This window comes from Sceloporus occidentalis, unplaced genomic scaffold, assembly GCF_023333645.1.
Source record: "Sceloporus occidentalis isolate IW3139 unplaced genomic scaffold, rSceOcc1.0.p SCAF_3, whole genome shotgun sequence".
Taxonomy (NCBI): domain Eukaryota; kingdom Metazoa; phylum Chordata; class Lepidosauria; order Squamata; family Phrynosomatidae; genus Sceloporus; species Sceloporus occidentalis.
The window spans coordinates 118,874,568-118,899,908 of record NW_028316983.1 but is presented as its reverse complement, the minus strand read 5'-3'; the positions used below and the strand labels follow the sequence as shown (position 1 = coordinate 118,899,908).

The window sequence follows — 25,341 nt, the reverse complement described above, 5'->3', positions numbered from 1 at the left end:
CTGAGATGTTCTCTTGGTAAGAGTTAAGCACTAGTCATTTATTTGAAATTAGTGGCCTCCCTCATTAATGATAATTATTTGTTTTAAACATTCTTCTCTTCACAACCACTTTTCACATGGCGTTGTACAACTAAAAGCACTACAGCTGCACTTATTAGGTGCAGTAATGGGCACAATGCTGACTTCGTGGGGGTATTTTAAAACATATTGAAAGTATGGGATGTATTAAAATGTATTTTTCATGAACGTTTGGCAGCAAAGGGTGAGGCATTCACACTTCCCCTAACAATTCATCTTTTTTGGCCAAGATACTATACCTTCGAAGAAGAGGCAGCAGTAATCCCTGACAAGAAGTATCAACTGGACACCAAGGCCTCTTGACCTTAACTGTACATAATGTTCAAGAGTAGAGGTTCCTTCTGCCTCCTGAACTGACTCACGAGGCAAAGGAAACTACAAAATCCAACTCTTCAACTATTATTCCCTTCTAGCCAGTCTCCAATTGAGGCTTAGGAGAGTCTGTGGCTCCATCATAACTCTGATAGTATTGGTGGACAAATTGTGTGTGGACCTCCAGATGTCATTGGACTCTGGCTCCCAGCATTCATCATCATTGACTATGCAACCTAGGGTTGCTGGGAGTTACAGTCTAATATACAAACATTCAAAACGTCCCCAATATTGAAGGGAATCTGGCACTATGTTTTCAGATGGGTTTCCTTATTTTGATATTGTTTTTTTATAGTTTTTGGTGGGTTTTTTGGGCTATGTGGCCATGTTCTGGAAGAGTTTATTCCTGACATTTTGCCTACATCTGTGGCTGGTTTCTTCTCTGAAGATGCCAGCCACAGATGTGGGCTAAACGCCAGGAATAAACTCTTCCAGAACATAGCCAGAAACCCCACAAAAAACTATGGGTGCCAGCCATGAAAGCCTTTGATTTATTTATAAAAATTTCTAGAAGTGCCTTGATGTATTGTGCTACTTTACTGTTGCCGTTTCTTGGGTCCCCATCCAGGGAATTTGCTCGTTGGAAGGTGAATAACTTGGCACTGGAAAGGAAAGATTTCTTCCACTTGCCTCTGCCTCTGGCTCCAGAATTCATCCGCAATATTCGCCTTCTGGGGCGCCGGCCCAGCCTTCAACAAGTCACTGAGAATCTGATTAAAAAATATGGAACCCATTTCCTGCTGTCAGCCACACTTGGAGGTGAGTGTTCTGCTTTCTTTCTGTAAGCTTCCTCTGGTAATCCCACCATCCACAGCCTCAAGTCACACATTAGCTGAGCATCCTGATTCAGTGCTTTACTTTTTGAATGTATATAAAAGAGTTGGCATAGCCTAGGTTGGTGCAGTGGTGAGAATCATGGAGAGGATGGTGGCATGTGGCCTTTCCCCCCAGGATCCCCAACACTCCCATGCCCTGTCCAAAATTGGCCTCATAGCCCAATATATCATTCACCATGGACAGTTTCTGCATAAAAATGCTGTTGGGAAGAAGACACCAGAAGAACCAGAAAAATCCTGGAAATGCTTCAAAGCAGATGGGAGTTATCAGAAATGGACCTATGATGTACACAGCTACCCTAGTGTAAAACTGCACGAGTGCAGACTACTTAGTCATGTAAAAGCACATGCTATTGGTGCTAAGCATGTGTATACCAAAGGAAGTTGCCCTGGGTTCTGTGAAGTTTTGCACCCAAGGAATTCATGTACTTAAACATGTATTTCTCCATATAGTGAAAGCATCTATATTTACTTGGAAGCAAGTCCCATTGTATTCAGTGGGATTTGCTTCCATGTAAGTATGCAAAGGACTGGAATGGACTATTTGTTATTATTGATTAAAGTTCAAGGGAGGGCTTAAAGTAGCAGCACGGATTTTTAGAAATCCATGAGTCATACCTACTAATAGGAACAAAGTAACAGATTTGGCCCAAGGAAATGTTTGCTGCCTGGGGCAGAACAACAAATCATACCCACACCCACACATCTACCCAATGCAGGGTGTTTAGTACTCAAAGCCAGTTAAGTCATTTTGGCACTTGAGACAGAAAGTTACAAAAACGCCTTTCCCCCTCCCTGACACCAAAAATAAGACACTAGCAAATTAAATAGCTAACAATTTTCTCTATTTTTTTGTGGGTTTTTCGGGCTATGTGGCCATGTTCTAGCAGAGTTTCTTTCTGACGTTTCGCCAGCATCTGTGGCTGGCATCTTCAGAGAATGAAACTCAGCTAGAACATGGCCACATAGCCCGATAAACCCATAAAAAACTATGGATGCCGGCCATGAAAGCCTTCAACTTTCTGTATGTTCACAGCACCCTAAATTTGCTGGCCAAAGTGACTGCCTCACTCTGCCAAATGGTAGTGCTGGCTGTGCAAAACAAGCTCAACAGGTGAATAACAACTGGTAGTGTGCAAGGAATGACTTTAGTGTATAAGTGCTGACTGGACAACAGTTGTGTTAGGTGCTTTTTTGTGTGTTCTGATCTCTGCTCTGATGTGCTGCAGGTGCCAGCTTGTTATAAATCTGTTGTGGAAATGCCTCTTGCCACATGCACAGTGAAGCTGAACTGCTTCTGTTTATAATAACTGGATATGTACTACAATTGCCCAGAAGCAAGAGGACAATCTTTGCTCATGTATTCAATGAGAGTTGGCTAGAACAGACAGTCCAATAGTCACACCTACACTGGTGTTTGCAGAGGAGGGAGTTGAAGGAGTATCAGAACTTGTGGGACTCAAACCAGGAGTTTTGGGTCAGAAGGTGGTTCATCCCTTCCTATTCTACCACGACTGTTGGTGAAAGACATTAGCAATTTGTGGATTTCATGGCAGCAGGCTAGTGAATCTGCTCTAGTTTAAACTTTAAAGGAGCTGTCCAAGGTTTTAAATTGTACAGGTATTCCTATAATTACCTTGGATAGAGCCTTTAAAGTTTGGATGAAAATTGGAATAGATCCATTGTCCCACTGTCATAGAAGCCACCAGCTGCCACTGATCAAAAAAAGAAAAGTGACAATTTGGACAATAACATCTGTGGGACACCCCAGGATTATTCTGGCCCAGGAAACCTAGTGATAACAGAGAGTCAGTCAAGTGCCTGTACCTGATAGAAAGCACTGAATTTTCCATTTTCCATTATTCTATTTAATGAATATTACTCACCCTAGTGGATATTGGACTCGGTGCTGCTGGATCCTTGTGCAAGAGAGTCTAAATATAGTGTCTCGCATCTTTGCAGGAGAAGAGTCCCTAACCATTTTTGTGGATAAGCGCAAACTCAGTCGTAAAGTAGAACCTGGGACTCCTTCAGGAAGTGGCTGGACTAATACCACTGTCTCCTTGGAAACACTGCACCAGCTGGCAGCCTCTTACTTTATTGACCGGGAAAGCACACTGCGGCGTCTCCACCACATCCAGATAGCTACAGCCGCCATTAAGGTATCTCTAGAAGTGAGCAGAAGGGTACAAATATGCTCTTTGCCACCTGAAACCTCAAACATTTTTGTTGCTTAAATTTGGGAAGTTGGGGGAGGTTTTCAAAGCAGCTCTGTGCAGAGGGCATTTGCATTCCTCTTGACCTTAAGGTTGCAGAGGTCTGCATAATGGTGAGTAGGCCTGGCACCAGGTCAAAAAGAAGCTGCTGCTTCCTCACAAGGGGCAGCTTGTGAGAAGTCCTCTAAACCATAAATATTGGCTACAAACTGAGGACAGTTGACTCCTCTTGTTCACAGGATCCCTGTATAGGTCCTGACAATCTGATGGGAAGGTTGAAAGAGGGGCAAAGGCTCCCAGGCAAAAAGGCACACACTCATTCTTCCACTACAAGAAAAATGCTCATTAATAGGATGCTCATGAATAGGAGCTCTCCACATTGCAGCACTGTGGTGGCAGGTCCCACTGAATGTCTTTTTAACTGCCTATAGTGTTGCAATAATTCCACTTTTATTTTCTCTTATTTTCTGCTACTGTTTTACTGTTTTGGTATAAGATTGTAAGGCTTATTTTATATTGTTGATTTATAGTTTTATTCTTGTTGTTAGTTGCCTGAAACTCTCCAGAGAAAAGTACAACTACAAATGATTTACTTACTCACTTATATACATACAATGTTTGGAGTTGGTTTCAGCAGCCATATCAAAATAGAATCATACTCTCACTTGTGCACAAGTTGCCACCATAATAAAAGATGAATTATCCTGGGAAAAGATACCTGCTGGGATTAGCTTTATATGTATTGTCAGCCTGTGATATCAAGTGAGTTCAGCCTGCTGGATTACAAGCATGTTAAAAATGCAGGCTCTGCAGAGCTAAAATTACACCCTTAAGGTTTTCTTCTTCTACTTCTTTTCTATAAGAGCCCATGACACATACACAAAAAGACCATACTAAAACAAAGTATTTTTAAAAAATTGAACTCTAAGTCAGAAAAAAATTGTACAAAGCAAGTAAAAGTATAAAAAGGTGTTTAATTTACATGAGTACATGACACTTACATGGTGTCAGGCAATGAGTCCATTTTACTTTCTGATATGGAGGCACAAAACAACAACAATATATTCTGGCAACTGCTCTCTAATATTTCTGGTCCTTTTTCCTGAGGTGCTTTGAACATGGGACATGTATTCATGCAAACCAGACAAGCCAGCTTCCCCAACTTCTCTTTACCATCCTATTTTTGAGCTGAAGTAGAGCAAACAGACAAGTTGATGCTCTAGCACAGTGGTTCCCAAACTTTGGTTCTCTAGGTATTTTGGACTTCAGTTCCCAGAAGCTTCAGCCATCATGGCCAGCATCCAGGAATATTAGAAGTTGAAGTTCAAAACACCTGGAGGATCAAAGTTTGGGAACCACTGCTTAGTAGATAAGTCTGAGATTTCCTTTCACTTGTTGCACATGCCTTGCTTCTAGCTTCTAGGTAGAGTGAAGCAGCTGCTTCAGACAATTGATGCTGGAGGTGACATAAGCAACCCCCATATCATTCTCCTTGTTGGAAGACAGAGCTGTATATACTACCCTGCCTGATCTGGATTTCTTAAACTAGACTGTTATGGTGTTGTAGAAGATGATATCATATTGCTTTTTCTGAAGTGAGAGACAATTGTGAGTCCATTTAGCTTCTGTATGTAGAATGGATTGTGTGCATTGTTGTGTGTGTGTGTGTGTGTTGCTATGTTGCCTTTAGTATCAGACACCAAAATGTCTTAGTTTGCCCTACGCCTCGAAAATGCATAATGAAGACAGAGAATACTAGTTTCAACATATGTTGCAAAAGTCCTAATGTTGTATGGTAGTGGCTAGAGTGATGGCTTCAGTAATCTTGGTTTAATCATTATATGAACATATGAAGATGCCCTTGTTCATGGGTATAAATCATATCACTCTCCAAATGTTGTTGGACTATAGCGCCCATCACTGGCTGGAATTGATGGGAGTTGCAGTGCAACAACATCTGGAGGGAGGCTTGATTTCCATCCCTGCCCTGAATACTGAATCAGATTCTTGGTCTTTCAGACTCAGTACCACCCACGCTTAATGGCAGTGGGTGTCCAGGTGTAAAGGGGAGGGGGGGGGGGGAGAAGCCCTTTTGCAGTCCTTCTGTCTTTCCCCCTTTTCAACCAGATATGCCAGAGAGGGAAAAAAGCTCCACAGTGTTGCAAGATTCCAGCCCCCCCCCCTCCCCCCACTCTTCTGCTCACTCCAAGAATGCACAGCAGCAGGGAGACTCAGAATCAAAGAAGTTGCTTACTTTTCTCTTCCCTTTGCTTTTCTATAGCAGCTCTGGTTTTATCTGTTGCCATCAGCCCCTCCATACTCTGGATTTTAATTTGCAGGTCGCTTAAGCAAGGCTGCCATCCCTGAGATCAGCTACCCAGCTCTGCAATTATAAACCCATCACTGTACTCATCCTCCTCCTTCTTCCACTTCCCCCCTGCCAAGGAACCAGGAGGGGAAGCAGGCAGGGAGTCAGACCACAACTGTGTGCCTTTGAGCTATTTATGGAAAATTGGCCATGCTAATAATGTTGGGGGTGGGGGAGAGGCTGGATGGTTAGATTCAGGTTTGTTCTCTGTCAGCAGGCCAATTACCACACAATTATTTCTCCTTTTTAGGAGCCATGTGGCCTCTTGCATTGTCAGAGGCTTGGAGCGCTTGACTTTCACTTACAGAACAGACCTTCCAGGCTTGCTGTGTTCCAAAGCGCCATCGTTCAATGGCATTTACTGTCACTGTTTGTTGGGAGTCCGTGTGGAAACCACCCATGCCCCCATTTGAAGCATTAATAAGGATATTTTTGTGCAAACTGGACCAATGTATGTTTTCTGCACTGGCCTCCTTGAAACAAATATGATATGTGCAAGAAGAATATCATCTCTTGGACCATTCCCATTCATTGGCATGAGGCTTGCACTGGAGAAGTTCATGGTAGACAGACTCTACCATCATTATTAGTACCTCAAACTAGGCACCACATCATGTTCCAGAATGAATAGCAGTAACACGTACATTTCTATACCGCTTTATCAGTGCACTTAAGCACTCCCTAAGCAGTTTACAAAGTGTAAGCTTATTTGCCCCCAACAATTTGGGTACTCATTTTAGCGACCTCCTCGGAAGGATGCAAGCCTGAGTCGAGCCTGAGTCCTTTTGCTGGTTTTGAACTTGCAACCTTATGGTGTGTGAGTGAGTGGCTGAAGTACAGGCATTTAACCACTTTGCCACCAGGGCTCTCCAATGAAGAATGAAGCTTCACCTCTGTGTGTAAAATGCATAGAATAAAATAATATAATAAAATATATCAATGTATACTTCATTAAACTTACGCCCAGCTCACTGCATGCCAGTCTGAATAGAGCTTTCAAAATACAATTGGACAAACATCGAATATTTAATCTGGATCCTAAGCAGAGTCTATCAAGGGCAGTTCTGCTGCCCAAGGCAGAGCAGCCAATGGAGCCTTGTATCAGTCGTGTAGGTGCAGAATACCTAGAGCCAGACAAGTTATTTTGGCATATGAAACCAAAATGTCCTTCTCCAAGCACTTCTCCCTCTCCCTAGCAATAAAAATACAATAACCACAAATTAAATAATGTTTTTGCTGCCATTTCATGATACTGCAGATCTGCTGCCTTAAGATTGCCTGACTCTAATGACTCTGATCCTAAGTGTGGTGCTCTTGGAGCTAGAAACCTCTCTCCTTGCTCTCCAAAACATGGATGGTGGTGGAGTGATGTCCTTTTTGACATCATAGGTTGCTAACATTCAAGATGGGTAATCTCCAGAATCATTTTAGTACTGAAAGTTAAAGAAAAAAGCTATCTGACAAAACCTAGGTGGACAGTTTATGCATTATATTCAAACCCCAAAGTAGATGTGACTGAAGAGACATGTCGAGTGCAGAGCTCAGAAACATTACTTTTGTGGACTACAACTCTCTAAGAATCTCCCAAGCTGGTATGACCACTGACCACTGGAGATTCTGGGAGTTCTGCCCTTAAAAGTAACTTTTCCAAGATCAGATAAAGTGATTTCCCAAAAGCTAATGGGATGTGGGGGGATCTCAGTGCAGTGTGGGTGAGGTGGATTGGATTTGACTGGAGATCCAGGGGATGCTTAATCTTATTTTCTTACAGACATCTTTTCCAATGAAATAACCCTCACCACATCTTCCTATGAGCATTTCTGCATTCAGGAAGAAAGCAACTTTGAGAACAGTTTTGAGCAGACAAAGGACCTGTAGGGAAAGAGCTCCACATCACATCCCCATCCCAACACTGAAATTTAAAGCTGCCCCCTCCTAGTAGATGGTTTAATATTGTAAAATTTCCATTGTGGAGGCACTTCCTATGTTGCCTGTAGCACATTCAGAGTTGGCCCTCAGGCTTGTAGGAATCGCAGAGTGTGTACTACAAATTCATGATGCTGTCTATGCAGTTTTATAATGGGGTATTTAACTCCATATTTTAACCCAGTGAAAAGCTTTAGAGTTTTGCAGATTGAATATTGCAAAAGTTGAGGTGTTGGGAAGGAAAAGTTGGCTGGAGCAGGTCCAGAGGTTCCTTCCAGTATTCCTTCCTGCTCTTTGACATTTTCAAAGTGAAATGGAAATGTCTTGTGATGATTTGTTCTGATTTCTGGAGATTACAGCTCATAACAACATCAATGACAGAAGAGGGAAGAGGATTTTAGAGAAGGCCATGGGGATGGGAAACATGTGGTCCTCCACATGTTGTTGGACTGCAGTTCCCATCACTATTGGCATGCTGACTGAGGATGAAACTTGCAGTCCAACAGCATCTGGCAGGCTACTATTTTCCACTCTAGAAATGAGGAGTGGTTGTCAGGGGGCACTGGCAAACAGAGCAAAGGAACCAGTTGGATCCTCTGCTTTTTGCCCAAAGCAATATCTGTAGATGCAAGATCATGTGGGATGGGGAAAAGAAGGGGTTTAGCAGGAAAGAAAGAAACCACTAGTGAGGAGATGCTCTTGCCACTGCCCGTCAGAGCCAGGTGGGGAGTGACCTCAAGATGATGGCCAAGATATTGCCCTCAAGGCAGTGGGGGTGTACCAGGATCCCTTGTGACAGTTACGGCATGATTTGCGTTGGCCAGTGGGGAAGGGGACATGGGAACCATCCATTCTGCTTCCACACCTAGCTTCATGAAACAATCTTAAGGCAGTCATTTCCCAACAGAGGTCTGGTTTTTCTAATTTCTATTTCAAACTCAGTCATGAATCACAATCTTCTCATGATCAGAGCAGGTATATTGTGGATGTATAAGTATTTTCTTTTCCCTTCAAGTGTTTATAGTGGTGCTGTATTCTTCTCTTGCTTAGGTCACTGAAACCAGAACGGGGCCACTTGGCTGCAGTAACTATGACAACTTGGACTCGGTGAGCTCTGTTCTTGTTCAGAGCCCAGAGAACAAAGTTCAACTACTTGGTAAGAGTGTTCCCCATTCAACTACCCATGTCACTGAACTCTAACAGTGTCCATCTTCTAACCTGTACAGAGGGTCAAAGATGCAAGCCTAACATACTGCTGCAAAGAAATTTGAAGTGTATTTTAAATTTCTTATTGTGCGAAAGAAATTAGGCCTATGGTTCTAATGTGATTGTCAGGAGACATCATTAAGCCATGTGATCTCCTGCTATGATTCCTAAATTTACTTCCTTTCCCAGGAACCTATATGGCAAAGAGCCTCAGAATGGGCCTGAATTATATCATTGCAACCTTTTTCTTACTACAGTTGAAGTTTATGTCCAGCTACTATGCTTGGCATTCCTCTCTGATTGAAAACAGTTCTCCCCTTGGAACATATTTAATTGTTCATTATCCATTTCTGATGGTGGCCTTCCTCTTAAGTCCACTAACTGGATCATGCATGCTTTTGTATGTCAGCTGAGCACTTGGCCGAATCCCATGACTTCACTATATATACAGGAAAGTAAAATATTTAAATAGGTATATTATTTAAGTGGCAGTTATGTTGTGTTTTAAAATACATTTTTGTAAGTTGCAAGGTTGGGGGTCACTGTGACTTTACTGGTAATGTACATAAGTACTACAAATTGTGTACCATTGCCATGAAGGTGCAGAGAATGTACAGACGTTATCAGAATCGATATGAGATTTGCATATTGGACACTCAATATTCATCTAATGAATGATATAGAATATAAATTGATCAGAGACATTAGTTACATTACACAGTTAGTATGTGCTACCACCACATATATGTTTTGTATACTGGTCAAGCTGAACACTGTCCTCAAGTGAAGAATACCCACATTGGCCAGGTAATGTGTATACTATCCAGCTGATATTGTCCACGCTATCCAGTATCACTTGGATGTTTAGGCATATTGACTGTAGATTGTGCAAACTTCCCTATTAGTGTCATCACATATATTTTTTAGGAGAGTAGATCAGCTAGCATTGTGATAGATCCCCCCCTTTTTTTTTAGATATGGAGGGCCTGTTCCCTTAATGCCCAAGCAACATCTTTCATAATGGTGTTTATCACACTATACTCTTATAGTGCTACTATTCCACTTTGACTGCTTTAGCTGCCTCCTGTTGCATTCTGGTATTGGCAGTTTTAAGGAGGGGTATTTAGAATTCTCGGGCAGAGAAGTTCTCTGCCTGAGAATTCTAAATACCCCTCCTTAAAACTGCAAATCCCAGAATGCAACAGGAGGCAGCTAGAGCAGTCAAAGTGGAATAGTAGCACTATAAGAGTATAGTGTGATAAACATCATAGTGAGGCAAAAGCCCATAGTGCTCATTGATGTAGCAGCAATAGCTGCAAAACAACCAAAATCCTTCACAAATGCCCATGAAACAAACACACAAACAAAATCTTGCCTCTGCAGCACAGACTTGGAAAGAGTCAGAGATGAAACCATTATGACAAAGCAATCACCATTGAAGCTTCCCTCTTACCAGGACCTAAGGATTACAGAGTCCCTTGCTACAAATGCATTCACAGCTGGCAGTGGTTTGCAGGCAAGGCAGAGGAAATGCATTTGGGCTGCTGCCCAACAAAAGCCTCTAGTCTCCTAGCACTGCTGACACAACTTTGTTCCTCACCTCACATGCAGTAAACACCAGAGGCTCCCTTCTCACCACCTGTGGAAAGCCCTTGGCTTGAACTGACCACCACAAGCAGTACAAGTTATGTGCTCTAAAGTAATCCAGTCCTCCAGGGATTACTCAGGGTTTTCTACAGCCTCATTGTGAGACACCCCCTTCCCACTCCCTGTTCTGCTGGTAGCATCATTTGACAATTTTAGCTGGAAAGAGTGACTGAAGACATTAAAACAAGTTTCATTCCCAGGTCTGTAACACAATTTTTTGCTTGTGAGATGACAAAGGAAAGAACTGGCAGTGATGAAAACAAAGACCCAGTTTGCAGACCTTGGCCCAGGACAGACTGCTCCAAAAGCACGGGCTGGTGGCTCCCTGTTTCCCTCCAGAGGGACACTACAGCTGCCAAAACACACAGTGTCCCTCCGGAGTAAAAAGAACCCATAAAAGCTGGGTTCTTTTTCAGTCACTGGGCAGACGTCACGAGGCCGCCAATGGCGCACTTGTGACGTAAGCCATACGCAGCAACGTGTATATGCTGCACATTGCTTATGTCAAGATGGCAGCATCTGTGTGGATGGGATGCTGCCTTGATGCGGTTGGTGCGCGGTCCCTAACCCTAGAATCGGTGGCAGCACGGTGCTTCGGGACCATCTGTCCTGAGCTCTTGTTTCTTTCTTACAGACTTCCTATAAAGCCACAGAAAAGCTTCCTATAAAGCCACAGAAAAGAGAGTAAAATCTTATTTCAGCAGGAGGTATGAACACCTCCACCATAAATTTCCAAGCATCTTCTACATCCAAGCATCACCTCCTGGTTTGCCAAGGCCTCATTCGCCTCCATTAAGGAGGAATATGATTTGAATTCCTAGGGAATGGAAGAAATGGGATTTTGTCACTAAGCAGCAGAATTTTCTTTGAGATAAGATAATTGGGGTTGAGTTTTATTGCTAATAGTGGTGGCAGAAAAACAAATTTAGTGAGAACTGCTAAAAATGAAAGAAGTTTTCACCTTCACTCCATCTTTACAATCATGGACAGGAAATGGTATCACATACAGTCCCAAGCACTGATGTTGTTGGCCATCTCTCTTGTACTAGCTTTTGGGTGGGTGCATTCACTGGAAACTAGAAGTTAGAAATCTGAAAGAAAGTCACACTGACTTCGTTGTGATTGGCAGGAGACATTATAATGCTAAATAGTCTCCTTTTCTCTTGCAAGGCATTAGAAGCTAATAAGGAAAGACAACAACAGTGACCACCAATGGTTTCCATATCCAGAGTCTGGCCATGGAGTTCAGTGGAATCACCTGAGATAAATTTCCAGTACCAACAACTAGAAATGTAAAGGCTCAGGGAAACAAAACAAAACAAAACAAAACAAACAACTCTGGAAATATTTTTCATTTTTCCCCACTGCCCCCTTTTTTGGAAAAAAAGAAAAGAAAAAATTGAATTATGGAATATTTTCTTTTTAGAATGATATGTAAAATGTTTAAAATAAGATGTTCATCTATTTATTCACCCAAAATCTTTTCTAGAAGCTATGTTACAGGAAGACCGTTATATAAAACTGTGCACAGGATCAGATCATTGCAATTCCTGGTCTGTTTCCTTACTTCTTCTTCTTCTTCTTCTTTTGGAAGTGAGAGCTTTATACCTACTTGGCCCTATGGAGGACTTTGTTGTTATTTTCCATCAGGTAGACTTCAGCTTATGGCAACCCAATGAGTGAGAAACCTCCAAAAGTCTTGGTCATCAAATGTCCTGCTCAGGTCTTGCAAAACATGAGGCTGTGGCTTCCTTGACTGAGTCCATCCATCTGTAAACTAACCACTACACAAAATAAGCTAATGGTTGTAATTATCAAATTATTCCACTTCCTCTATCTATCTATCTATCTATCTATCTATCTATCTATCTATCATCTATCTTCTATCTATCTCTATAGTACACTTCTGCATGTTATTCCATTCTACTATTCAAATCCTAGGATGTTTATTCTCCCCAAATATTTTCTCATAAAATCAACTGTCAGTTCCCACTCCATTTCAACATTATTTAGTGACCCTTCTTTAATCAATTTCATCCATTTGTCCATTTCAGCAAAATCATATAATTGTATCAACCAGTCTTCTTGCAAGGGAATAGCTGTATTTTTCCACTGCTGGGCATAAAATATTCTAGCAGCTATGAGCATATGTAGCAGAATCCTTCCATGTTTCTTCTCCATCTGTTCATTCATCAAGCCCAACAGAAAAAGTTCAGGTTTCATTTGAAAGTGAAATTTCACAGTGTCATCTCATGATATTTTCAAAGTCTCAGCTTAGTCATTTTGGATTCTAGTGAGAGTTCAGGCTTGATTGACTCTAAGACCTATTTATTTTTCTTCATAGTCCTTGATATCCATAGGGCTCTATGTAGGATTAGAAGATAAAAAAATTGTTCCCTTTGTTTTGCTAATGCTGATGGTTCTTCTTATTCTTCTCTCTCTCTCTCTCTCTCTCTCTCTCTCTCTCTCTCTCTCTCTTTTTTTTTTTTTTTTTTACAGTTTCCCCCATCCGTATCCTCACAATTTGGGAAAACCAAAAAGCCTCCTTAAGTTGAGGTGATCTTGAACTTTTAGGACACTGTTATCTTCATTTGCAAAAAAACAAGCAAGCAAGCAAAAGCTTTAAAATAATTATTGTCTGAATAACATGTATTTTTTAATATTCCATACATTTTAATTTCATGGCAGGCTAAATTAGGAATATTATATTTTATATAACTAAAGTCACAAAGTGACTTCGAATCTATAGAGAGTATAATACAGCTTTTTTTTTCCTGCTGAAATTTCCCTCCCCTCCAAATAAAGAAAAATATATTTTTTCCTCCCCCATGGCTTTAACACTTCTGGAAATTTTACATCTCTATTAAACCCAGTAGTCTCAAAAAACACCATTCTAGAAAAGAGGGTGTAGGGGGAAAGAAAGTTTAAACAATGAAATGAGCAAATGGCCTTGAAATCAATAGATTTCGTTTAGATGTTCTGCAGCCTTCACTTCAGTACTTCTTCAGCTCTCAGGCCCTTTGCTAAGATCCTGGTGGTCCTATTTCAATGGTAGAGAAAGAACTCATCTTTCTGTACGTCAACATCTGTTGGCATATTTTTCCCCCTTGAATTTTCATACAGAGGTTGCCAAGAAGATGAATATTCTGGTACCATAGAAAGTAATCATTTTTAAACAATGCTGGAGATCACTATACTCCTGCACCAGCTCTCCACTGGGAAACCTCAGTGCAAGATTATGACTGTACACATTATCTGGGGAGCCTACTGCAGTGGAACCTGGCAGCAAGTGACCTGGCCAGTCAGAGACTGAGAGATGAGCAGACAGTCAATGAAGTGCACGAGAGCATAATAGTGGATTCTCCTGGAAGACAAGTAACATCTGCAGAAGAAGAAACTCCTCTGAAGAAGTGGGGACTACTTGGAATTTTTTTTTCTAGGCTATGACACGTGTTGGACACTGGCTCTCATACACATTTAAAAGACAGTCAATAAAGGATCATCAACTGTTAATAGCTGGGTCATCTCAAAAATCCATTCCCGTTGAGAAAAAAAACCCAGATGTTCAGTCTTGACCTACTGTAGATTTCTGATCTTGAGGGAAGAATAATAGGTAGGCTGAGCTTACATTGCAATGTAAGGTCTTCTTTCCAGTTTCTAGTTCTCCAGCTTTAACAGAGGGACCATGCCTAGTCTCAATGCTTTCCCATTCACCCCCCCCCTTCCTCCTTGAATGATTCATTCCATCAGACATCCATATTTCTTCTTTAGACTCTTCATGACGACAAAGGCAGAGTTCATTTTTAATGGATTAAAATTTTGGATTAGATTTCTTTGTCTGCTTTGTTTGCTTATTTGACTCTGGCACAAGTGCTTCTTTCATAACTATGACTGGGAGTCAAGTTGTTAAGCGTTATTACAATCTGAAAGGGGTGAAAAAATAACTACAGGGATGAGGGCAGAAGATCTGTTATTGTTTGCTGCAATATGCGTGCAATGTTTGTCTTCATGCCAGAAAATCTCATTGACTACACTTGCTGCAAGTGCAGACTGGTGGGTCTCTTGGAACAGAAGGTTAATGCACTGCAGCTACATGTTGAGACTCTTCAGTGCATCTAAGAACATGAGGACTTTAAGGATAGAACAGAAGAGGAACTGATCCTACAGAAACAACAGGAAGAAACTGACAATGTAAATGAAAAAGGGCTGCAACACCGAAGGGCTACTTTGGAGGACGGTCACCATCAGGACCATGCACAATGGATTTGAAACTGCTCCCACTAAACAATTGTTTTCTATGTCTTCCTGAGGATAATTGTGGTGAAGAGGCACAAATGGGACCAGCAACAAGAGACACTACATGTCAAAAAAAAGAAAAGAAAAAAAGAGCCAACCTAGTCACCAACTGCAGCAAGAAGAAAAGAAAGGGGGATTTATTGCTTGGGGCTACAAAGGGAACATTATGTCACCCAGACAAGTTGAACTGGGCAGTGTGCTGTCTTCCTGGTGGGTGTATCCTTGATATCACTGATAAATTGCCAAAGCTCATCAAGAACACCCCTTTCTCCTGATTCATGTGGGCACCAATAACACTGCAAAGCACATCTTTGAGCAGATCACCTCAGATCATGAAGCTCTGAATAGGAAATTGAAGATTCTAGAGGCATATGTGCTATTCTTGTCAATTCTACCAATGAATGATAGCGGATTACACAGGGACAGGAAGATAATGCTTGTGAATGACTGTCTACACAGATGGTGACAGGAGAGGCTTGGCTTCTGGGACCACTGTCTTCACTTCTTGGAAGAAGAACTAGTAGCTACAGATGGGCTACACTTCACATAAACTAAGAAGAATGTCTTTGGCAAAAGCATGCTGAATCTGATCAAGAGGGCTTTAAACTAAATCCTTGGGGCTGAGGGGTTGGAGATCATAATTTAAACATATGTCCAGAAGCAAGTTCTAAACCCAAGGATGAGAATTCTAGAGGAAAAGCTGATGGAGAGAATGGGAGCCACACTAAAACTTGCAATAGAATAAAATATGAGAAGAAACACACTGTATGTGTCTATGCACCAATGCACTGTTTGGGAAACAAACGAAATAAGCTTGAAGTCTTAGTATAGGAAGTGAAATATGACTTTATAGGTCTACCAGAGACTTGCTATATTCCAATTCTGTTTAAAAAAATAGATGGGGAAGAAAAGGAGGGTAGCATTATATGTCAAAGACAAATCCATTTGTACACTTGTGAATGGTGCTTTTCTGAAATCTCAGAAATCTCCAGGAAGTAAGAATTGGTAGTTATGGGGGACTTCTAACATCTTGTTATCTGCTAGAAGACTAGCTCTGCTAAGCATAGGCTCTCCAACAAATTCCTGATGTGCCTTGCAGATAACTTCCCCTTTCATATGGTTAAGGAAAGAACAAAGGAATCAGTAATTGTGGACTTGATTCTAACTAATAGGGACAAGTTGGTCACTGGAATCATAGCAGAGGGTACATTAGGGGGGCATGGCCCCTGCTAGAATTAATTATTGTGAACAAGCCAAAGAAAAGTATGGTCAAACATGGACAATGAACTTTGGATTTCAGAAAAGCTTATTTTATGAAGCTCAGGAAAATAGTGGTTGAAATCCCATGTCTAGAAAAAAGACACTTATCAACAGTGGGATTTCATAAAGAAGGAACTGCTAAAAGCACAATCACAAACAAATCTATGGAAGAAGGAACATGGGAAACTTTTGAAAAAGCCAATGTGGCTGCACAGTAAACTCGAGGAAGAAGTGCAAATAAATAAATAAATAAATAAATAAATAAATAAATAAATAAATAAATAAATAAAGTACCAGTTGAGTCTCCCTTATCCAAAATTCCAAAATCCAAAATATTCCAAAATCTAAAATTGCCCACATGAGTGCCTGAGATAGAGATACCTTTACTTTCTGATGGTTCAATGTACACAAACTTTGTTTCTTGCATAAAATTATTTAAAAATACTGTGTATAAAATTACTTTCAAGCTATGTGTGTAAGGAGTATACCAAACATCAGTGAATTTCATGTTTGGACCTATGTCCCATCTTCAAGACATCTCATTGTGTATATGCAAATACAGCGCGCCCCTTCATACGTGGATGCACCATACATGGCTTCCGGTTTATGCGGAAGCCATGATGCAATACTTTCAATGGTGCTACTACGCTGCATGCACAAACCTCATTCACTATAATGAGGCTCAAGCATAGATGGAATTCGCCTTACATGGGGGCTCTGGAACGGATCCCCCACGTAAGGCGAGGTTCCACTGTATTCCAAAATCTGAAAAACTCCAAATTCCAAAACACTTCTGGTCCCAAGCATTTAGGATGAGGAAGACCCCACATGTATAAAGAATAGAAGAATGACTTACCAAGGAAGACTGGGAATGTGTTGAAAATGGAGTAAGCTTTTTTGCTCCCATCTGTTCTGGCGTTAGGACACAGAGGAATGGATTCAATCTACTGGAAGAGAAATTCCAGATAAACATTAGGAAGAACCTCTTGATGGTAAGAGCTGAATGACAGTGGAACATGCTGCCTTGGAGTGTGGTGGGGTCTCCTTCTTTGGAAGTTTTTAAACAGAGGCTGGATGGCCATCTGTCGGGAGTGCCTTGATTGTGCATTCCTGTATGACATGGTGTTGCACTAGATGATCCTTGTGGTCTCTTCCAACTCTATGATTCTATGAGGGTTCAGGCTTGTTCTCTGCTGCCTCAGAGGACAAAACTGGGGCTGATGGTTTTAAGTTACAGGAGGGCAGATTTTTTTTTAAATATTTTTTTAATTTCGATTTGCTCATTTCACATCTTAATCTTATTTACATTCTCAATTTTTTTATACTTATTATAATCAATTTGACAAAAACAACTGTTTCTGAATAAAAAGAAAAAAAATATGTACACATATTTTTACCTGATTTCACATACATCAAATTTATATCAAAATATCTTTCTTTATATCAAATACCTTTCCCCATGTCTGTGCTATTGGTAACCACTCATCATTTAATTCCAATTCAGATCTATTATTTAGCAATTTTGTCAATCTATCCATTTCCTTCATTTCTTGTGTCTTTATCATCCATTCTTCTATTTGTGGTGGGTTACTGCTCTTCCAATTTTGTGCTATCACAAGTCTTGCAGCAGTAACTAAATATAAGAAAGTTCTCCAATATTTTTTTCCATTTTTTCCCCATCTTTGGCAACATGTTCAGTAAATAGAACTCTGGAGACATGTTAAATTGAAAAGAAAAGGCTGTTTGTATCTCAGAATGAACCTTAAACCAAAATTTCTTGACTTTTTTACAAGACCACCACATATGCCACATCGTGCCCTCCTTCTCCCCACATCTCCAACATTTTAAGTTAGGTATTTTATATATATTTTTTTATTTTAGCTGGTGTGAAATACCATCTATTGGATATTTTGAGATGATTTTCTTTTAGAGACTGTGAGGCGGTGAATTTATTTGTCTTGTCCCGGGCCTTCAGCCATTCTTCATATGGGATTGGATGTCCTATATCCCGTACCCATCTTATCATATTTTCTTTTATTGTCTCCTTTTCAAGATCTCTCATTAGTAATATCTTGTAGAATTTTGCTATCTTTTTTCTTTGTGGTTTCCACCATATATCATCGAGTTCATTTATTATTATTTCAATCCCTCTATTCTTTATATCATCTTTGAATTTAGATTTGATTTGAAAGTATTCTATCCAGTTAAGTGTGTATCCTTGTTAGCTCTTCTCTTTCTCTCATTGTTAATATCCCTTTTGAACCAATATTTATCAAATCTTTGTATGTTAGCCATTTTGTTCCCTTCTTTCTATGGCTGAAAAAAGCTTCTTGTATTGACGTCCATAAAGGTAGTTTATTGTAAAACTTATCTCTTATTTTTGCCCAAGTTGGAAACAGGGTTCTCCTTATGTAGTGGTTTTTAAAGTCCTTGTAGGAAACTAGATCTTTATATAATAAATATGCGTGCCAGCCCATCTTTAGTCCCTCTCCTTCTAGGTTCAACAATTCTGTATCCTCTAACTTAATCCATTCTTGTATCCAATTAAGTTTCCCCGCCCACATATATAATTTGATATCCGGCATCGCGTAACCACCCTTCTCTCTAGAGTCTTTCAGCGTGTCCCATTTAACTCTTGGTTTTCCTCCCTTCCATATAAACTTTTTTAAAAGGAGGGCAGATTTTGATTGAAAATTAGAAGGAGCCTCTTGACAATAAAAGCACTTTGGCAATGGTGGGGTTTCCTTCTCTGGGAATCTTTAAAAAGGGGCTGGACAGCTACTTGCTGGGGATACTTTAGTTGAAGATCCTGAAATGAGCAGGAGGCTGGGCCTGATGCATAATGGGCCCCCTTCAAGTGCTCTGATTCTAAGATCCATTGAACTAAAGATGCTTGGGATTGTGTCTGTGACCATGCACATGCAAGCATGTGCTTCATCAAGAAAGCCTGTGTCTTCACTTTCTGTACATTCTTTCAACCTTTCTGGACATGTTCATAATTGCCAGTATTTATGCACTTTTTTTTTTAGTCATCTCACATGAAGCACAGCATTTGGACATATAAGTGATTTTGTGCACATACAAATTAATGGAGTTAGGTTGGCATACAACTGTTCTTGCAAAGGTATTTTTTTTTAAAAAATCTGTCATAGAAGTAAGTTTGCAAAGTACCCATTTATTTCCCATTCGGTCACCACTGAGCTGAAATTTATAACCTCTCTGCATATTTTCTGCAGGCCTACAAGCACTGCTGCCAGATTATTTGCGAGAACGTTTTGTGGCTGCTGCCCTGAGCTACATCACTTGCCATTCAGAGGGGGAGCTGATCTGCCGAGACAATGACTGCTGGTGCCAGTGTGGGTCTAGTTTCCCACAATGCAACTGTCCTGAGGCTGATATCCAGGCCATGGAAGAGAGCCTCCTCCAGATTCAGGAAGCTTGGGAGACTCACAACCAACAGTTTCAGCAATCAGGTGAGTTTGGGAAGTGTGTCCCCCTCCCCAAAGCTTTAATGTTAGGTAGACATGACATAGTTGCAACTTTTTTTAGAATAATGGAGCTCATTTGAAAGTGAAGGGGGGGGGAAGCGTAAGGTACAGAACCCTTGCTGAAGATTTTAGTAACAGGACCCAGGCATCTTCCTCTGGGTGGATAAAGGAGATGCTGGCATGTTTTCTGTGCCACTGCAGTGCCACAGTGCACACACAGTATTTCAGCTAGTGTTAACTACTCAGCAGGACCAATGGCAGCACTGCATTAGAAAACCCCCAGGAAATACTTAAAATCAAGTGTTTCACAGTTAGCTGTAATTCTTTACCCACATCATTGCTTGGTATAAGCCTGAATGAACTTAAAGTGGAGGAGAGTGATCTGATTACTTTAGGATATGACAAATGCAGCCTTGGTATTCTCTTTCCAAACCCACACCTCCCAGAGTCAGCTACCTGCCTGGTTTCCACAAACATTATTTTGCTTCTCTGTCCACTTCTGTCTTTAGACAAAGAAGATTATTACACTAGGGCTTACCAACTCTCAATCATCCCTGGATCACTGAGCAAGAGTGCATGTATGAATGCCTGGCACGCTTCCTCAGCATCATGGAATCATCGGCTCCCTCTAGCATTACTGACTCATTCAAGGAGAGTGAATTTCCTCTTAACGGAAACTTTGCATTAAGAGAAAATTCACTCTCCCTGAATGATTCAGTAACGCTGGGAGCCGACGATTCCACGATGCTGAGGAAGCACGCCAGGTGTTCATACCTGCACAATTCCTCAACGATCCAGGGATGATTGGGAGACGGTAAGTCCTAGTGTGATAATCTTCAAAGCTTGTGAGATTTGGTCAGGCTGAGACAGAATGCCTAGTCCAAGGCCATGGATTTCAATCCAGGTCAGCTTGGCCTAAGAGCCTTAGCACACTACAAAAGTAAGCTGAGATGCAGCGAGACAGAAGTAGCTTTCTATTTACCTCCCCAGTGACATCACAGCACTTCCATTCTCTTTCCAGAGTGAGAAGGTCATAAAAGCATGCCATTTGCCAAACTGATGTTTCCAGTGTAACAAAAGGCATGCTTTACAACCATCTCCATTGGGTGTAGAACAGAGGTTCTTTCAGGGCATGCAGAGAAGTAACCAGAAAGCCACGTCTCTATTGCTGCATCTCAGCTTACTCTTGTAATACAATAAGACTCTATGTCCAGGGCTATGTTCTAATGATATGGTACTCCAGACACTGGTCTGCAGTTTCTATCATTCCTTATTGTTGGCTATGCCTGCCCAGAACTGATGAGGGTTGTAGTTTAATAACATCTAGAAAGTAACATATTGCTCACCCTTGCTGTAACCACAGCGCAACACAATCAACAGTTTGCAAAATGGTAGTCATGCAAAAGATAGATATGCTAGTCATGCAAAAATATCGGTATAGTCATTTTCTCCAGATGTCCCCATGAGGATCATCTTTCCAGGCTGCTCACACAGAAACAGCTCAAGGGTTCCTGTTGCTAACTGTGCCCCTACAACCATTAAACCACATACTGGGACATATTTACATACCCTCTAACTGTCCTGACTTGGCAGGGATGGTCTGCATTAATCCTCTATCATTTCAATTTTTTCAGCTGCTTTTAAATTATCTTGGGCAGTGTACAGACTGCCCCTTCGGAGTTGCCTGCACCCGCCCCTTTCACCGACGGATCAGGGCCTCAGCTGCCACAGCGGCAGCCCCGAGGCCCTGATCCGCTGCTTTTCCAGGCTGCAGGGAAGCGGCAAAAGGCTGCTTCCCCATGGCCTGGAAAGGGGTGTCCTTGGGGCTTCATGCCCCAAGGACACCCCAACAGCGGTGGGGAAAGGGAGAAAGGGGCCACTCGGCCCCTTTCTCCTTGTGTCACTGGCACGGCCATTTAAAGGCAGTCTAGATACCGCCTTGGTTTCTCTTTCCTCCTCTCAGTTTACCCCTTTATTCCCAGCTTATTTCAATTGCTGCAAGTTGAATTCAAAGTGTAAATGTATTTTGAACTCAACTCAGCAAAGAGGAGAGAGGAGGAGGAGTAGAGCCTTGCCCTTCCCAATAGGCTCCGGCAAAACTGAACAGCTGTAGCTTGTTTATTCTTGCTGACTAATACCTTTTGCCATTTTGAGTACACTCTGATGTTGCTTGGCCACATGTGTCCCACTTTTCATTTGTAAAATGTTGGACCGTATGCCTGCAAGAAGCCAAGCCTCTTCCATTAGATTCTCCCCTCTCCTATTCCAAGAATTATGATTAGTTGGCTCTACACAGGCTAGGCAGTCTAATGCCCTTTTCCTCTTGACAGTAGCAGATGCTCTTGGATAACAAATTGATACAGCTTTCTCAATGCAATGGAAAGAAAGCACAGCAACACAAACAATATATATGTAGCCTAGCTAGGTAATGAGCATTAGTAAAAGATAGGGGAAATGGCCAAGTTCATTTAGCTACTGCTGCTGCCATGGTAATAGTACATGCCATCACGAATAATATGACTAGCAGATAGATTGGGTCAGGCACCACCTGCACAGCATCCACTTTCTGCATGGCTACTCTCACACAGCCAGAAGTAGGGATGCTAAGAATCCTTGCAGTTCTTGTTCTCAATAGGTAAGGGTGTCTCAATACATCAAGACGCCTGACACAAAATGTTGTGCAAGTGGTAGAGGGAGTAAAAAGCATTTCAGCATATTATGCAGAGAAAGAGTTAGAACTAACCACTAAGAAAGGATGGAGCCCCACAGACATTATTTTAATACTTCTTGGACAGTTAGGACATCTGATTTATGTTCTGATTGATGTTGATTTGAACAATAACTTTTCAACTTTAAATATCTCTCTTTAAATGATGGTGGGGCTAGCAGTAACTGATTATTGTAGAGCCATCCAGGTGCATGGTGCTTTACAATAAAAAGGGTTCATTGTGGGGAGCTTACAGTCTAAGATTTAAGGAAGGTACAGAGGGAGATTGAGGTGAAAATAACAGAAAAAGAAGTACAGTATGCATGTTCAATTCAATTGCACATACTTGGACTTCTTTTCAGGAGGTGACCAAGACATTTTTATTCACTTTAAATACGAGGGGGCTCAATACAGTTACATAAAATACATAATATTTACAGAGTTTTAAAATGTATGTGAATGCTACAGCTTCTAAAAGAAGTCACAAAATATTGGATTCATCTTCAGTAAGATTTATCCAACTAAAATTGTTTTACCAATAATTTATTTCCGAGTACTGTATGACTTTCCAAAGAATGTCAAGGTGTTTTAAACATATATACACATATCACATTCTTCCCTTCTTAAATCTAATACAGCACGTCAGCCTCAATAAATCTGTTGTAAACCAGCACATATTTAACCACTGATGAGTGGACGGTTAGAGATTAAGGCTGCCATCTTCTGCACATGAATTGTTCTTCTTTCATACCTCCCGCCCCTAGAGACTATTAGATGCTAAAAGAGAAATAAAATAAGCAGAGACTATGGTCCTTGCTCCCCTTTATTTTCCACCCACCTGAATCCTCCTCTCCAAGGGAGCTTTAGGATTCTTAGTAGTCAAAGCCTCTTTAGGAATTTGCTGGAGAGTGGATTACTCTGAGGGTCACAGTAAACCTTATGGGGAATGTATATTCCCTATGATTAGTGCATTTTCCCTCCCATAACTGGATTTCTCAGAGATACATACCTCAGCAATTAGACCTGCATATTAAACCCATGTTTTCCTTCCAGTGCCTAATTTTTTAAAAAGAGGCTAAATGCAAGATCTATACTTGAGAAAAATTATGTGCTTATGAAAAGTAGATGTCTGAGACCATGGTAGAGTCTCTTTGTTTGGTGGTTTTTTAACAGAGGTTGGAAGGCCATCTTTAATCATGAGTTCTTGCATGGCAGGGGGTAAGACTATGGCCCTTGAGGTCTCTTCCAACTCTATGATTCTGTGATTTGTGGGAGCACTCTGCAAAACACTGTGCTAAAGATTTAATCAAGTTTAAACTTACATGTGGAAAGAGCTGGGGATGGACTTCAGATCTTCCACCTCTACTCCTGTATTATGTTTATGGGGAAGGTATGTATGTAACTGCAAACATGGTTACATGGCCTCATGTGATGGAAATGCATTATCAGGTTCCTAGTCATGTAGAGTACTATAAGCAAGTTAAAAAGAATTCACTTATACTCCACTTGCAGTCCTTCCCTGGCAACACTGGGAGACTGGGAACAGAGGAGACATGAGTAGATTGTCTCTTGCTTCTCCAATACAGTAAACCTTTCTTTGGCCTGTTACAGACAGCCAAAATAAAGCTGCTTCAAGTCACAGTGGAGGTATGGTGTTTCAATGATGCAACATCCTAAGAGTCCAGAAGCCGCACCAAAGCCATGATCCAGTCTTGAGCGTGGCTTTGGTGCGACTTCTGGACTCTTAGAACGCATGCATCATTGAAACACCATACCTCCACTGTGACTCGAAGCAGCTTTATTTTGGCTGTCTGTAACAGGCCTTTGGCTACCATGAGCACAGTGGGGCACTAAATACAGAATAGGGTGGCGACAGGGGGATTTTGTAGATGGAGCACTGCTGCACCTTCCATAGCCAGTCATTTTTTTTGGATTGCAGCCTTCGGTACAGTTTATGCATCTGGCAGAAACAAACAACAAGCTTTCCCTAGACTGTACCACTTCAGTCATTAGGGTGGGTTTACATTTTTGAATATTCCCCTCGCAGAAAACACTTAACCTCACATAGGAAACAGAGTATTTTATGGAGATAGCTAAGCTAACTTTTCTTCCTGTCACACTATTATTCTGTTTTTGGAGAGATTTTGAGGTGGGAGACAGTCTTCAAACATGCCGCCTACTCACGTCACCATTTCCAGCCTGAAATAGTTTTGTTGAAGGCAAATTTTACCATTTAGCTATCTACCTTTTAAAAGTCTGCTTTCTTCTTGTCTTTTCAGAGGAACTACAGTCCCTAGTGAAAAAGCTCCCAGTAGACCGCTTTCTGAATATAACAGCCATCTCGCAATACTGGGCAATGGATCTCGATATTCAGCATCGCTATCAGAAACTGGGCACCAACTTGAAGATGCTCTCCAAGAAGACCCATCGGATTGTCCGGCGCCTTTTTAACCTGGCAAAGCGCTGTCGTAGGCAACCTCACTTCAGACTTCCAAAGGAGAGGTCTGGTATATTTATAGGCAGGTTTCCTTAGGCCACACTCGCATCTAGGGATAGGTGCAACTTAAGCCAGCCTTCCCTAGCTTGGCTTCCAGATGTTTTGGATTGTAACTCTCAGCATTCCTCAGAAAAATAGGATAATGGTAGTTCTAGGTCAGAGAGAGCCAGGCTGGGGGAGGTTGCCTGGAGTTCACTGATTGATGCTGTCTTAACTCCATTGGATTATTGCTGTTATTGGGTGTGTGTGGGAGGGGTACTCCTGTGAAGTATTGTATGTGAGACTTGCTATCTGATTGAGAACCTGAAGCCCTGAGAAGCTTAGAGATGGTTTACAAGTGACATGTAATGTCGTGGTAGATGGAATGAGGTAAAAGAATAAGGAATGGTGGTTGTTGTGTACCTTCAAGTTGTTTCCGATTTATGGCGAACCTGAGATGAATCT

General features: G+C 41.3%; 1 protein-coding gene across 1 annotated transcript in view; it reads left to right on the top strand.

The window, feature by feature from the left end:
• BRINP2 (BMP/retinoic acid inducible neural specific 2) overlaps window positions 1-25,341 on the top strand; it is a 136,496-nt gene that overhangs the window by 102,520 nt on the left and 8,635 nt on the right. Inside the window, exons 3-7 of the mRNA XM_089515965.1 lie at window positions 1,019-1,209; window positions 3,249-3,448; window positions 8,847-8,952; window positions 19,442-19,678; window positions 24,680-24,902. Coding sequence (XP_089372091.1) covers window positions 1,019-1,209; window positions 3,249-3,448; window positions 8,847-8,952; window positions 19,442-19,678; window positions 24,680-24,902 — 957 coding nt within the window. The remainder of the gene's footprint in view (window positions 1-1,018; window positions 1,210-3,248; window positions 3,449-8,846; window positions 8,953-19,441; window positions 19,679-24,679; window positions 24,903-25,341) is intronic.